Below are 15591 nucleotides of genomic sequence, written 5' to 3' on the forward strand. Positions count from 1 at the left end.
CTTCAGGGCTGGAGCTCCAGAGCCCATATGTGGCCCATTCATAGGGAACACGGGCAGGACCCAAGGGCCCCCAAGTCCCAGCCTCCGTGGGGGGTGCTTCGAGGAGCCCCGACACTGGGGAGCACCCCAGAGGGCAAGCATCCGATGCTTCTCCAGAGGCTCTTTGCTCTTGTCTCTGGGGGTCCGTTTTGGTCCCGAGTCTTGCCACTGTGTGAGTGTGGCCGTCTACACACTTTCCCCAGGAGGCGGGATTCTACCCCAGAAGCTTGGGAAAACCACCGTATTTTCTGGGAGGGGGGCATTGAGCCGATATGCCATGGGAAGCCTGGGGCTGGGCGGGAAGCCTCCCGCTGTAGGGCCTGGAGGAGGCAGCGGGGGCACATCTGCTCCTACCACCAGCTTCCCTCCCTCCAGGGGCCAGGCCATGGGCGGCCGCCCTGACCCTCTGTGTCCACCTGTCTCCGTGCACCTGCACTCCCTCACCTGGTCCCAGGAACCATCTCTCCTACCCTGTCTCTGACTGGTGGGGCCGAGGGGTCATTGGGGTCAGGTTTTGGGCCTCGTATAGGATACGACTGAACAATACATGCATTTATGTGGCCTTGTTGCTAAGACACGGTATCCCCGGGGCCACCAGCCTGCCTCAGGGCAGCTCCAGAGGGACCCGCAGTTACAGGGCTTCCTAGAGGGCTGATAGGCCAGGCCTGAGGGGGCCTGGGGATCTGTGGTCCTGGTATGGGGCCCATGCCCGGGTGACCCCGACCCACCCCCCATCTTTGGATGGCACAGGGTGCTCTGGGACACGTGCACGGGGCCGTCCAGAGGGCCAGGTCCCCAGACCGGAGGCAGTGTGTCACTCACCTTGCACAAAGTCTGGGCGAGGTGGTGTGTTTGCCGTGTTTGGGTCTGTGGGCCCCAGGGTCGGCCCGGGTGACGCTGTGCAGTACGTGTGTGTCTCTGAGCCTGTCGATGAGGTCGGGGTGCCTGCGTGCTGGTCCCGTTGGCTTGTGGGAGCCGGCGGGCACCGTGCCCTCGGGCCTCAGAGGCTGAGTGGCCGGCATCGCGGAGCCGGGCCAATGCTGCCACCTGCCGGCCAGGCGGGCACGGCCGCTCGGATTTGTGGTCTGGGGTGGGGCCTGCAACTTCCCTCCTGTTCCCAGGGGCCGGGATGCTGCTGGTCCCCCCCCCCCGCCCCTGGTGTGGTCGAACAGGGGTGCCCAGCACTGTGGACCCCACCGCGCCCCAGGGGTCTGCACCCCAAGTCACCAGATGGCCATTGTCAAACACAGCTCAGACTCACCTCGTCCCAACCAGAATCCAACCCTATGTCCCTCTGTGTCTCCCTTTCTGAGGCCCTGCTACAGAGACCTCCAAGGAGACCAAAGCCCCCAGCTCCCCACAGAATCGGTCGGGAAGCCCCCAAGGGCAACACACAGTAGGCATGTCCACATGAGAGGGGTGGCCCGGGCCCTGGGAGGGCTTGGCTTGAGCGGGAGCGCCTGGGAACGCTGCTCCTGGCCGAGCAAGGTGAGACCCCACGATGGCTTCACCTGTGCGTCCCCCTCCCCGGAAGTCCCCTCCCCTCCCCTGCGCGTACCTTGGGGGGCGGCTCTGAGTGCCCCTCGCGCCTTGGGGTCAGAGGCAGGACAGCATGGCTGCCTGACTTTGGACAGCCCTGCTTGCTCTCTAGGCACACTTGTCCTGCCGGGGTCTCCAAGGCGTGTCTTCAGCACACGGTGGGCCCCAGGGTCTGAGCCTGCGGCAGGTGCTCTCTTCCACTTTGACCCTTCCACCTGCCTCTGCTGCCATCCCGAGACCCCCGACTGAGCCGCGCTGGCAAGTTCCCGACACTCTGCCTCTCCGGCTCCCATCCCCCAGGTCAGGTCCCCCACCGCGTCCATGGCCCGGAGGAGCTGGAGGGACTGCTTGGCTGCTCGGGTGCAGCTCTGCAGGGACAGAGGCGTCCACGGAAGGCAAGGCTCTCTGGGCCAGGCCTCGCGCTCGCGTGGGGGCGGGGGGCAGGGGGCGGCGAGAGGACAGACGCCACAGCCGGAGGCTCTCTGGGAAAATACTGAGGATATATTTGACAGGATGTGTTCGCCGTGTTTCGCACAGAACAGCTCAGAGTCCCAGGTCTCATTCATCAGCACTAAAGGCGTTCTGAGCGCACGCAGCACCTTTGAGAAAGGCAATTTGGGCCTATTTGGTCTCTTTCAAAATACCAAAATAAAAAGTTTTGACACACACATTGCACCCAAGGTAAAAAAGTGGAAAAAAAAAAAAAACGACAACACAACAAACCAACAGAACGACGCAAACCACAAACCTCAGAAATACCTAAGGACAGAAGGAAACCTCGCCCACCCTCCTGCCCCGTGGAAGACAGGACATGTGCGACGACCCCTGGGTCATGTCAGTGCACGAGACGCCTCCAGGGTCAGGCCACCGTGCCATGCCCCGGCCTGCAGTGCCCCACTTGGCTGCTCCGACCGCGGACCGCCACCCTGGGGCTGGGGCCAGCCAGCGGCCGGGGGAGCTAGTGAAGGACGTGTCGGGGCCGCCGGTGCCCGTGGGCCTTCGTGCGCCTCCCCAGCTGGTCTCCCCGCCCAAAGCTCCAGGTGAAACGCGCCAAGGAAGCCTGAATTCACATTACGACACAAAATAGCACCAGAAATTCAGAGTAAAACAGCTGATACTCGCAGCGGAGAGCTCCTTGTGGGAGGAAGTCTCTAGAAAGGCATCCGCAGAGGCCGGGGGCCGGGGAGGGAGAGCGGGCGGCGGGAGCTGGTTGGTGAGCAGCTTTTCTCTGTGTTCCTGACGGGAACTCGATCCCCAGGGGTCAAGGTGCGCTAGAGACCGTGAGCAGCACGGACAGCCGCCGTAGCCACTCGGCGGCCAGAGAAGAGAAGCCTGGCGCGCCCTGGGAACCTGAGGCCCCACGAACAGCTCTTCCGGGGGACAGCCCTGCCCCCGCATGTGGCTTCTAAGCCCTTCCAGCAACAGCAGCAAGACTAAGGGGAGCGTGCCGTGACCTGGCTGCAGACGGCCTCGGCTCACTTCCCTGCCAGATGACATGGGAGGGGGGGCCGTGCTAACCGTGGGGTGCGTCGTCTGCGGAGTTCTGCGCCTGGGCAACGGGGCGCAGGGGTGGGGGGCGGGGTCGGCTCTCTCTTCGAGTTCTTGGTACCGAGAAAAGAGCTACATGGTCTCCAAGGGGCTCACCCTCACCTTCCATCCAGAAAGGCACTGCTGTCCACCCAGGCCCCGCTCAGAGTATCACAGTCTCGGCCCTAACGCCGGACGCCGAGTGCTTGTGCAAAGTCAGGCGGACCGCCACACGGCCCCCGTCGGACGCCCTCAGAGGACTGAGGCCCATCAGCACAGACAGGAGCCCCCAGTGCTGGGCTGTTCCGAGCCCTGCTCCCAGGTACTCACTCACGGCCGTGAACTACTCGGGAGGGTCCTTCTTTAACGGGATCTTGAAACTGGTCAGTCTCTGCCCGAAGAGCTGGCTGAGGAGGTCGTTCTGGGAGGCGGCAGTCCGGCAGGCACGGCGGTCGGCTGGTTCAGCACCGTGGACAGCTCTGTCCCTCTTCGGGGGTCTCTGCAGGGGTCTCCCCTGGGGGAAGGCCTTGCCCTGTCCCTCCTTGCTGCGTCTGCAGTCCCCATGGGTGTGTCCGGGGCCCGCCTGCCGTGGCTCTGACGGCTGGGGTGGCATCGGGCTGCTCTGGTTACTGGGCCTGGCCTTGGTGGGGAGCACACGGCTGGGCGTCGCCTGTTTTCGGGGGGCCCGGGGGGGCTTGTCAGGGACCAAGTGGGCTCTCCCCAAGCTCCCCACACTCTCACTCTTGCTTGGCCCTGGGGCCCGGCCCTTCCTTTTCTTCTCGCTGACCTCCCCATCCTCCCTGGTGCCCAGGCTCCCTCGGGAACCCTGGTCACTGGCTCCCCTTGGCCCCTTGGGAGAACTTTTGGCTCGAGGAGGGTGCTTGTCTGGGGCGGGGCCCTGGCCTGGGCAGTCGGGCTTGGCTGGGGTCGTGGCCGTCTCACTCTGGAGCTGCCCGCTGGCTGGCTGGGGCTGGCTGCCACCTGCTGTCTTGCTGCCGTGCCGTGGGCCTCCACTGCCCTGGGTGCTGGGGCTCGGCTTGGCTTTGAGGGTGGTAGGCTCAGTGCCATGGGTCAGCTCTGTGGGTGTCGGACTGGCCACGACCTTCTTCGGTTGTACCGGGAACCTGGGGGCTTTGCTGGGGGTGGGCATAGCCGACCTGTCCTTTGAGGAACTCCGGCCACCCCAAGGCTTGACCGCACTGCCCTTGTGGGAGGGTCCCCCTGTACCTCCCTCGGGCACCGTGAGGCCTGTGGACACCTGCTTCTCCTTCTGGGGGAGGGACGGGGCTTCCAGGCAAAGGTCAGGGGTACTTGGGGTCCTGCGTTTCCCTGAGAATGGGCCAGTAGCCCTCTTTTCCTCTCCATCTTGGCCTCTGGACCCTGGCCGGGGCACGGACCCCCCCAGCGGGAGAGCCTGCTGCAGAGGAGGCCCAGGGCTGCCTGGAGAAGCCTCACCTGCGGACCTCCCAGGGGCTCCGCCTGGCTTGCGGCCACCTTGGCCATCAGCGGAGGCCGCGGGGAAAGGAGACAGAGCCGGGGGCAGCGGCTCCTGGAGGTCAGAGGGCACGTCGCCCCCCGTCCCCGGGTGGCCCACGGGGTCTACAGGCCTCTCCGGGGTCCCGGGCTGCCCCTTGGTGGTGCCAGGGGCTGCTTCTGGGCAGGGCTGGAGCAGGGCTGGGAGCGACCCCTCGCTCCGGGGCGGGCTGCAGCCCCAGGACAGAGGCCCCCGGGCGCCGGGCCCCGCGGGGCTGCCGGGCGCGGCCACCCGGCGCCGCTTGCTGGGCAGCGCGCCCTCGCGGGCCGGCGCCTTGGGGGCGGGGGCGCCGGGCCTGCGCACGCGGCGGAAGGCGAAGGGCGGCTGCGCCCCGCCCCGGTGCTTGCGCATGTGCCGCTCGAACTGCTCCTTCCGGGCGAAGGTGTAGTTGCAGGCGCTGCACACGAGCGACCGCCGGCTGACGCGCGTGACGTGCGCACACAGCTCGCAGGCGTAGAGCGCCGTGTGCGGCAGCTCCAGCGGCCCCCGCGCGCCGTGCGCCCCGCCCAGGTGCGCGCGCAGCTGCTCGTGCTCGGGGTACACGCGCGGGCAGCGCGGGCACAGGTAGACGCGCTGCGGGCTGTGCACCGCCAGGTGGCGCTGCAGCTTGAAGGGCTTCGGGAAGCGCTTGCCGCAGTGGTGGCAGTCGCGCGACGGGTCCTCGCAGGCGGGGGGCGCGCGGCCGGCCCGGGGCGGCGGGGAGCGGCCGGCGCGCGCCTGGGCAGGGCCGCGGGGAGGAGGGGGCTTCCCGCAGGCCGCGGGGCCGCTGCTGCCCGCCGAGGCCCCGTCCGGCGCCGGGGTGCGCTCCGGGCCGGGGCGGGCGGCCGCAGCCGGGGGTCTCGCGCTGTCCCTCGGCGACCCTCTCCCGGCCCCCGGCTGCGGCCCCGACGCCTCCCCGGGGCGCCCGTCGGCCGGGGAGCGCCCGCCCCCGCGGGGTCCGGACGCCTGCCCCGCGCCGCCGCCCGGGACGCGTGCGCCCCGCCGGCCGGCGCCCCAGTCCCCGAGGGACCCCCGCGCCGGCCCCTTGCGGGCGAACCGCAGCGCGTGCTCCCGCAGGTGCTCGTTGTACATCCAGACGTCGGCGGCCGCGCGCCCGCACATGCCGCAGGCCCAGCGGCCCGGGCCGCTCTGCGCGTGCTTCTCCTGCAGGTGCGCCCGCAGCCGCTCGCGGGAGCCGAACCTGCGCGCCACGCACAGGTAGCAGGTGGGCGGCGGCGCGGGGCTGTGGGCCAGCTTGTGCAGGTCCAGCTCGCCCAGGCCGCGGAAGCGCTGGAAGCACACCTTGCACTTGTAGGACGCCCTGCTGGCCTTGGCCGGCCGGTCCCGGCCCGGCGCTCCCCCCGCCCCGGCGGCGCCCGGGCTCGGCGGCTCCGCGAAGTCTAAGGAGCCCGTGCTGAGGACACCCCCGGGGTCGTCCCGGGGCGTCAGGAAGCCCAGGTCCTGCTCGTCCAGCTTGGTGCGGAGCATCTCCAGGTCCACGGCCGCCCCGGGGGGCCCGCTGTCGTAGCGTTCCTGCTCCAGGTCGGGGGGCTCTGGGCTCAGCTCTCCTAGAGAAGAGGCCACCCCTTCAGCTGGGACCTGCAGGTCCAGGTCTCGCCAAGACGCCGGAACCATGTGCAGCTCGGGAATGTTCTCTGACCCGCGGTCCTCCGTGTGGCGAGGGGGCACGTCCTCCGCAGAGTCCCCCCCCGGGTCGGCCTCCAGGGCCCACAGGCTGGGGCTGGGGGCCCAGGGGTCAATGCCGGGCACCTTGCTGCTCAGGAAGCCCTCCAGCAGGAAGGACTCCGGCAGACCCGAGGCCTCGTCACCCCACGGGTCCTCGTGGGAGAGGCAGAGAGAGCCCGAGTCGCTGAGGTCCGTGGACAGGCCCGCCGAGCCCAGCGCGAGGCAGGCCCCCACCTCGCGGAGGGGCTCCGGCGGGGGCGGGGCCTTCGGCTTTTTACAGCGCTTGCCGTAGACTCGGGGGTTCTTCTTCTGCGTCCAGCGGTCGCCCAGAGGGAAGAGCTGCGAAAACGAGGCTTCATCATCAAACAGGCTCAGAGGGTCCCTGAGACCTGGGCTGGGAGCTCCTGGAGCTGCGCCCTCACATGCCTGGACGCTGACCTGCGCTTCTGGGTTGTGCAGGGGGCTGGGGGAGCAGCTGCTGTTGGCGCCTCCGGCAGACACATGTGTCTCCTGAGGGCCTGGGGGGCTCCAGGAGGGCCCAGGCCCCTCCCCGACTCCTTGTCCTGATCCACTCTCCACTGCTCTGCAGTGCCCTGCAGGTTCGGCCCCAGCTGCCCACGCTGGCTCTTTGTGCACGTCGGATGTTCTGGCCTCCCTGGGCCCCCAGCAGCCCCTGGTCAGGGCTGCCTTCTGTCCCCTGGGCCTGTCCCCAGGTGGCGCCCACCCCACCCCCTCCACACAGGTCATCCAATCCTGGAGTGACCTCTGCGCGGGCGTCTCCTCCGGATCTGTGTCCACCGCGTTCTCCATCACCCCGGGCCAGCAGGCGTTGGCATCCGGCTCGGTCTGCACTGAGAGGAGGCTGCCCGGAGGCCCCAGGGGACTGGCAGTTGCAGTGGACAGACCCCGGCGGCGGCTTCTTCCAGAAATCACACCAGGACTGACCGGAGGACCGCTCGCCTCCCGGAACCTCCTGGCTCTTGGCTTTCTCCCCTTTTCCTGCAACTTCCCCTCCATCTTGCTGGGGACATCCACGGGCGTCCGGCCCCGCCGCTGGCCGCTTCCTTTGTCTGCCTGTTTGGGACAGCGTTTGTCCCTCACCAGTGGGGCCTGCTTCCTGGGCTCTGCGGGCCTCATGTCCTCTCCCGGCTCGCCCGGACCTGGGGGATGAGGTTCCCGGCTGGGGGAACAGCCCAGGGTGCTCCCTGCACTGAGTCTGGCTGGCTGAGGGCCTGATGCATCCTCAGGAGCCTCTGTATCCTGGTCAGGATGCAGCCCAGTGGCACGGCCAGGGCCGTTCAGCCCCTGGCTGGACTTCTCCTTCCCAGGTGCCCGGCGGCTCCTCTTTCCGGGGGGCTGGCATGCGGGGGGCTGGGGGCCGGGGGGGCTCCTGTGCAGCCCATGCTTCCGGGCTCTGTGGCGGCTCAGGCCCGGCCTGGAGCGGAAGGAGGCTGCACACACTTCACAGGTCACCGGCCGCCCGCTGGAGGTTCCGTCCTCCTGGGGGGCATTTTCTGTGGACACAGCCTTCTGTCTGGTGCCCTGTGGACTCTGGGGTGTGCAGTGAACAGTTTTGAGGCTCTGGGGAGAGCTAGGTCTGGAGTCCTGGGCTGTGCTGCTGGGAGATGCGGTTCTGACCCGGGGGATCTCCGGGGACTGGCAGGGGACGGCGAGGTCGCTGGTGTCCGCTCCGGGGGCCGTCATGGCGCTAGAGCGGCCAGCCCCCGCCTTGCCTTCCTGGCAGGCACAGGACTCTGGCCCCGTCACCCCCCATGTGGAAGGGTCGGTGGGCACAGCAGTGACACCCTGGCCTTGCCTGTTGCCTGGGGGGTCTGGGGAGGCAGGGCCAGGGGGCCTCCTGCTGGGGCCGCGGTGGGGTGAGGCTCCCCAGCCGTGCGGGGCTGGATGGTCAACCCCAGGGCCTCTTTCTGCCCCTGTGCCATCTGCGGTGGGAACGTCAGGCCCGGCAGGGGTGCTCGTGGTGACTCTTGGGGGGTCGGGCCTCTTGGAGGGAGAACTGGTGACACAGACAGGAGAGCGCCTTGGCTTCTCCTTTCTGGAATCTTCTGGAGGTCCTGACACGCTGCCTTCGGGATGGTCCTGCCCCCAGGCCGGAGTGAAGACACGGATGCAGCCAGGCCGGCCCCAGGGAGGGTTCTGCAGGGGGCTGTGGTCCCCCAGGAGGGGGCGGTGGGCCAGGCTTTCCTTGAAGCCACAGGGGCTTGTCCTCGAAGATGGGGGAGTTGCCGCAGGTGGCCCAGCTCCGGCATCTGTGGCGGCCGGGCTGCAGTCAGCCCTTCGTGGAGGGGGCCCGGCAGGAGAAGGGGGTGGGAGGGGCTGCGGGCTGTCAGGATCCCCGCAGGCTGGAGGTGCTGGGAGCAGCCCCCCCAGCTTGCCTGAAGGTCCCCTGGGAGGGTCTTCCGGGGGCAGATGCTCCAGGCCGCAGGGAATGGGGGTGGCTGCAGAAGCGGGCCGGGGGCCACAGGTGGTCGGCTCCCTGACGGCGGAAGCGGGGTTGTCCCCAGTGAGCAGCAGCTGCTTCTCCAGGCCCGGGCTGGCCGCCTTCTCGGAGGTCCGGGCTTCGGGCCCATTTCGGACGCGGGCCACTGCCAAGGCTGGAACCAAAGTTTCTGCATCACACGAGGTAGGGCTTTGGGGGGCCCACGCCTCTTTCGGAAGGCCTAAGAGCTGGCTGTTTCCCTGGAGCTGTCCCCCTAGCTGGTCCGCCTCGCCGGCCAGCCCGGCCAGGGCAGTCTCAGGACTGGCACTGACCGTGAAGAGGCTGTCCAGCCCCAGCAGATCCCCCCAGTTATCCGGCCGCTGTCTGCCTGCTTTGCCTCGGCCCTCGGGCTCCCCAGCCTGGCCGAGGGGATCCAGGCGTCCGTCAGCCTCAGGTTGCAGCTGATGTCTGGCCGCTGCGGGGACGTCCTGGGGGGTGCTGCGGGCCATGTCCCCACCTTCCGCACTGTCCCCTTCCAGAGACCCAGGGCTTGGGGTACCAGCAGACGGGCGCCCCTGTGAGCCCAGGGTGTCCTCCTCACCCCCAGCCGCTCTGGCCACCAGGAGCTGCAGCTGACGGAGGGGGCTTGCGGCTGGGTCCTGGGGCCTCCTGCCAGGACCGGTGTTGGGCGCGCAGGCGGGACTCGGGGAGGCCGCCACGGGCACAGACTCCTCATCACTCTTAAGGCCAGGGCCCCCCGCAGCAGAGTGGGGCGGGCCTGCTTGGCTCACAGAGCATTCTTCGGGCACATCGCCATGACCGGCATCACAGGACGGGGCGGCCCCCTGAGAGGCCGAGCTGGGCGCCAGGTGGGCTAGTGGGCGGCCAGATGCTTCCAGCTCGGGGGGGTCTCGGCAGGGCCCTCCTGCCTGTGTGCAGGGAAGGGGCGGCAGGGCGTGGCTTGGGTGCATCTTGGCAGCCTCACTATTTTTGGGAAGTAAAGGCTCATGGCTTGGGCTACAGCTTGCTAAGCGGCTCACATCCCGTGGAGGCTTGAACAGCTCTCCAGGGCTGGGGCAAGAGACGTCTGCCTGGGCCCCGCAGTCCCCTTTGGCCTTTGGGGGGCCTGTCTCCAAGACCCCGGCTCTCTGTACTGCTTGGAAGCTGCGGTTGGCCCCAGAGGCCCCGTCTGCATGCACACAGGGGGCGAGGGCTGCTTCTCCTGGGTGGGGTGAGGACCACTCCTCCTGGGGGCTCCCCAGGCCCCTTTCCGTGGCGGCCACTGCTGTTTCTGCCCCTTCTGGGTGTGGAGTCAACCCCCCAAGGCCGGTGAGGTCAGCCTCGGAGAAGGCGTCCCTGGGGGGCGAGGCGGCCCGGTGGGTGGGCAGAGGGGCCCCGGTGCCGGCCTGCATCCCGCCCACCTGCCCAGCTGCGCGCGGCAGTTCTGGGGCCCTGGACGCCCCTTTACTGTGCAGCTGAGTCTCCAACTCGGCGACCAGCCTTCTGATTTCTAGTTCATCTTCGCACAGGCTGCCCATAAAAGCGATGCCACATTCGCCGACCTTGCCAGGCAGAGGGGAAGGGCTGGCGGCCTCTGCTGCTTCCCCGGGGCGTCTCCTACCGAAGGCCTTCTCCCCCAAGAGGTCGGGAAGGTGACCCACATGGCTGGCCAGCACTGGGGCCTCCTCCAGCAGGGACCAGCCCTTGTCGGGCAGAAGCAGGGAGGACGGTGGCTCTAACTGGGGTTTCCTTGGGGGAGGATCAGCGCACAGGGGCAGGGGGTGGGTGTCTCCACTTCCCTGCCGGCCACTGTAGGTGGGCGGGTCAAGCCCATCTGTAGGCAGCCCTGGGAAGAGCGGCGTGGACTCCAGGGTCAGCGGGGGTCCGGCTTTGTCGGGGCCCCCGTGGATCGCGTAGGGTGGGCTCCTTGGTGGTTTTGGCTCAAGGACACTGGTGTGCCAACCGTCCTGGGGCCGGCGTGCGCCGCTGGCATCTGGAGAGTCCGGCACTAAGGGCTTGGAGTAGAAGCCTTCTTGGAGACAGCCAGGCAGCTCTTTGGGTCCGAGGAACAATTTGCTGGGGGAGCTGCTGTAGGGCTGGGCCCCCTTTCTGGCAAGTGGAACCCCCACTGGGTCTCTGTTAAGAAGAGCAGGGCCACAGCCAAGATCCGGAGTCTTCAAAAACAGGGCGCCAGATTCAAGGGCGGAGGTGTCGGCGGCGTGAGCGACGGGCGCCAGCTGCTCTCCTGATGGGTAGGGGTCCTCTCTGTCCTGGGAGGTGGGCGGCTCTGTGCCCCAGGCCGCGCCTGGCACACTCCCACGGGACAGCTGGGGGTCCCCTCTGCCTGGCTCCGGGGCTGGGGACCGGGGGCTTCCCTCCCCGCAGGAGGCTGGAGAGGAGCTTGGAGCCTCTCTGGGGAGTTCAGTGGCACCTGGCAGTCGCTCCTCAGCAGGTCTGGGGTTCTTGGTCTCCGGGGGGGAGTCCAGGGCCGGACGGTTCTCCTCTGGGGCCCCGGCACTGGCCGGAACCTGCAGGAGATGCTTGGGGCCTCTCTCCTCGGGGCCTGGGCAAGGACTGCCTGGCTCCTTGGGGCTGGGGGGGGCCCTGACCTTTGTGGCTTCCTGCCTCCTGACCGTCCTGGCTTTCTGCGGCCCTCTGTCCTCCTCAGGGCCTGGGGCCACATCGGCTTCCTTCTGCTTCGTGCCTCGGTGCCGCCGGCCACAGCCCTGGCGGGGCCGCCCTCGGAGGCAGGAGCCGTGCGGCTGTGACCCGTCCTCTTCCTCGGACTCAGAGGCACAGGTGAGCTCTCCGAGGCCCAGCTCAGCGCTGCGGGGCACCTGCCTCACCGGGGCCGGAGGGAGGCGCCTGCCTGGGCCACGCCGCCGCGGCCGCCCCTGGGCCTTGTTTTTCTGCTGCACGATTTTGTGGATGAGCTCCTTGCTCCAGGTGCCGGCCCGGGGCTTCCTCCTCCTGGAGCCCTTCCCGGGGGACAGGCGGAGGCGTGGTGAGCTCCTAGTCTCCATGGGGAGGGCCCGGTGGCTGGGATCTGCGGGGCTCCTGGGGGCCTGGGTCCTGAGGTCCCGGGGGCGGGGTGGGGGTGCCTCCGCCCCGTGCACTTTCCTCCTCGGCCTCAGGCAAGTGGCTCTGGGGCCCTTCCGGCTATTGGTGGAGCTGGAGGTATCCAGCCCTTTCTGGAACAACTTGAACTGCTTCCCTCTCCTCTGCTGGCTGGCCAGGCCAGCCCCACCTGCCTCGGTGGGCGCGGGGCCCAGGGAGCGGGTTTTCGGCCGGCTGCGGGCTGGGCAGCCCCCATTCCAAGGGCGGGGGACCTGGGGCTCCAGAGGGGCGGCCTCGCCCGGGAGCGGGTACTGGGCTTTGTTTTCTGGCACGGCCCCAACCTTGGTCTTGGGGGGCTGCCCAGCACCAGGCCCTCTGGGGCCGGAAGGCTCCTCATCAGCGAAGACATCGATGAAGCTGCTGTCGATCTCAGGGTTGTCCGACTGGTACCCCAGGCCGTTGAGCGCCTCGGTGATGAGGCTGTCCAGCTTGGCGTCGTCCTCAGGGTCCAGGTCTGTGGCAGGGAGGGGGAAGGGGGTGGTGGCCAGGCTGGGCAGGAAGCTGGTCCTCAGGGGGTCCTCTTTGCCGTCAGCCCGGAGGTCCCCGCTGACCAGTAAGGGGACCGTCTTGGTGTGGCTGAGCAGGCTCAGGTTCCCGCTGGCTGGCGCTTTGGGGGCGTCGGGGGGGCCAGGAGGTCCCGGGGGCTGTGGGGGGCCATCCTTGGCCCTGGCCAGCAGCGCACGGCAGAACTGCCGGTGCCCCAGGAAGGCGGCCAGGCTGCTGTAGTTCTGGTCACACTGCCTGCAGGTGAGCAACACGTCCAGCTGGTCCAGACTCGCACTGCTCAGGGGGAAGTGGTGGGCCGCGTAGGGGGGTGGCTCCTGGGGGAAGCCCTCCAGCCTGGCCTCCGGGCCTGAGCCTGAGAAGGGGGCCTCCTCTAAGCATTTGAAAGAGCCCTCAGGCCCCAGCCCCTCCGCGGGGAAAGGGAATTCTCTGACGGGCTCCGGCTGGTAGTGCCTGGGCACGGCGTGTGGGGGCTCAGGGGACGGGTAGGGGCTGCTGGTCTCCGGGGGGCGAGCAGGGGCGTGGAAGAAGGTGGGGGGCCCGAGTGGGCCGGACACCTGGCTCTCCTCCGAGCTGGGGTTGGCCGGGCTGCTGGACAGCGGGGACAGCGAGGAGCAGGAGCTGCTGCTGGCCGTGTTGGTGGCCGGTGAGGGCAGCGGGGACCCACAGGGAGAGGTGCCCAAGACTCGGGGAGGGGGCAGGCTGGGGGTTGCCCGGGGTGAGACCTGGGACTGGGCCACCCCAAAGAACAGGGGTTGGGCTCCGGAGTCCTTCAGCCCGTTGTAGGCGAACAGGCCAGGGGAGCTGCCCCCGTGCTGACCTGGGCTGTTTCTCAGGACTGCCAGCTTCTCCCCAGGCCCGGCGGTCTTGCCGGCAGCCCCCAGGGCTCCCTGGCTGCCGCCCTGCCACTCGGGGCCCCCTGCGGGGAAAGGCAGCTGGCTCAGCACCTCCATGCGCTGGGGGCCAGGCCCGGTGGCTGGGAGCACTTGGGGCCAGGGCAGTGGGGGGCTCCGGGGGAGGCCAAGGCGCTGGCCTAGGTTGGCCTGGCCTTCGAAGAAGGCATTCCCGGCAGGGGCTGGGGGGCCCAGGGGAGGTGTGGGGTAAGGGGCTGTGGCAGGGTCCCATAGCGGGGGCAGTCTGGTGGGCAGGGGCCCTGGGGTGGCCAGCTCTGTGTCTAGAGGCCCTGGGCTGGTCCCCACTCCGCTGGCCCCGGGCCTTCCGTAGGGCTGCCCAGGAAAGTGCCTCTGGGACAGAGAGTTTGGGGGCCCCCTGGGGCTCCCCAGCCTGTCGTCCTGGGCCAAAGGCAGTCTCTCAGGCAGAGCTTTGGTCAGGCTCTTGTGCAAACTGTCCAGAAAGGTGGCCGGGCTCTCTGAGAAAGGGCTGGGGGCCAGGGGAGCAGCACCAGGTTGTGGGGGAGCACAGCCAAGGTCACTGGGGGCGTCAAGGCTGGGCCGGCCTGGGTAGCAGGGTGGGGGCTGGGGCGTGGGCTGGGTGGGCAAGGGGTAGGCGGTGCCTGTGCCCACCACGTCTTCTGGCCATGCGCCCCCGGGCTGGCAGAAGGCAAACATCAGCGCTCTTTCCCTGTACGTGGGCGGGGACCTGTCCGCGGGGAAGGGTTTTGGGCCAGGCCCGTGCGGTGCCTGGAGGGGGTATGGGAAGGAGGCCACCCCGGGGCCGTCCCCTTCGGGAAAAGGCTCTGGCTTGGCAGCAGGGACCCCAAATCTAGCACCTGGGAAGCCGTTCCCAACAGCGGGAGGCCAGCTGTCAGCCCCCCCGGCCTGGAGTTCCGAGTAGGAGGCCGGCCGGCAGGACCTGGCACTGCTGCCCGAGGGGGGCCTGAGGGGCGGGGGCCCGGAGGTGGCCTTCTGTGAGGTATGGTTGCTGGAGGTAAAGCTGGAGGGGGTCTCCTGGAAGCACCTTTGGAAACTGAGCTCTTCTGGGGTCGGTGGGGCCTTTGCCTCTGGGGGCACGGGGTCCTCGCCCTGTGGGCCCTCAGGAGTCTTGTCCAGAGTGTGTCTGACCCTTGGGCCAGAGATGCTCCGATTGTACAGCTGCTGGGGACTGCCGTCAGCCCTGCTGGCCTGCTGCGCGAGAGCCTGCGCCGGGCTCCTCCCGGGGGTGCCCTGCGGGCTGCCCCCCCTCCCTGCGAGGCTGCTCAGGGACTCGGCTCTCAGGAGGGGCGCCTTGGGCTCCCCCTCCCTGGCCTGCCACAGCTGGGACTCTGGAGGCTCCCCCACCCAGGCCCTGCTGCCTGTGGCCTTGGTGGTCCTGCTGGCTGGGGCGCCGTCCTCGCTGGGGGGCTGGGAGGGCCCCCCCAGGCCACCAGCTGTTTGGCAGGGCTGCGGGTCCCCGGTCATGGCTGGGGGCAGGGCTTGGCGGGGCTGCTCCCCGGGCATGGCCCCTCCGTCTGGGCGCTAGGAGGACGTGGTGGTCCAAGGGGGCCCCTGGGGAAGCCTGTTCTCATGGTCCTGAATGGAGCCTGCAAGGAAAGCACAGGGTGAGTCGGGGGGTTGCCGGGGGCCACCGGGCAGCCCCTGCGCTCAGGGGAGGCTTCCTTTTGGGCGGGAGAGGATCCAAGAAGAGCCCTGGCCGCCCTCAAACCAGCCGTGCCAGGTGCTAGCTGGGCCACGAGCGGAAGGGCCCCATGTGCCACGCAGACTCCCAGACTGGACCCCCATGGCGGGGACGATGGGCCCCTGGGCGTCATTGGCATGGCCTGAGATAAACCCAGGGGTGAGCGGGGGACCGCCCAGGGAGGAGGACGGGGCCACCTTCGCATGCCTGGAGCTGTGGGAAGGGAGGAGGTGAGTCTGTCCCTGGCGCGGCTGGCCCTGCCCAGGGGGCCCACTGCTCAGCCCCCCGCAGGGCGCGCCTGCGTGTGGATTTCTAGGCAGTGCCAGGCTCTGGGGGCACTCCCTCCCTGCGCGTGGACGCCTGCCCAGGGGCCGCCCCACTGAGGAGGGGCGTCGTGCCTGACTGGGGTACAAGAACCCCTCGCTCTCCTGGGAGGGTGCCGCACCCACTCCCAGGGGTCCCCCCACGTCCCATCACCCTCCTAAGTGGCAGCCTTACCTGCCCCCTCGACCTGGCCTGCTGCCTGGGGCCCGTCCTCCACTCTCCTTTCTCTCTTGGGACCAGGAGACCTTAGAGCAAAGTCTCATGGGGGATGTTTGTCAAATGAATACGTGATGGTAACAGCAGCAGTGAGCTCCTTCCGAGCTCCGCT

General features: G+C 68.8%; 1 protein-coding gene across 1 annotated transcript; it reads right to left on the reverse strand.

Moving 5' to 3' along the window:
• Positions 1 to 1704: 1704 nt before the first annotated feature.
• Positions 1705 to 14761, reverse strand: ZNF469 (zinc finger protein 469). The gene has a single exon (XM_044261260.1). It carries the CDS (start codon positions 14759 to 14761, stop codon positions 3449 to 3451), a length of 11313 nt encoding a protein of 3770 aa, XP_044117195.1. The 3' UTR covers positions 1705 to 3448.
• Positions 14762 to 15591: the final 830 nt, after the last annotated feature.

Source organism: Neovison vison, chromosome 7 (assembly GCF_020171115.1).
Source record: "Neovison vison isolate M4711 chromosome 7, ASM_NN_V1, whole genome shotgun sequence".
NCBI classification, from domain to species: domain Eukaryota; kingdom Metazoa; phylum Chordata; class Mammalia; order Carnivora; family Mustelidae; genus Neogale; species Neogale vison.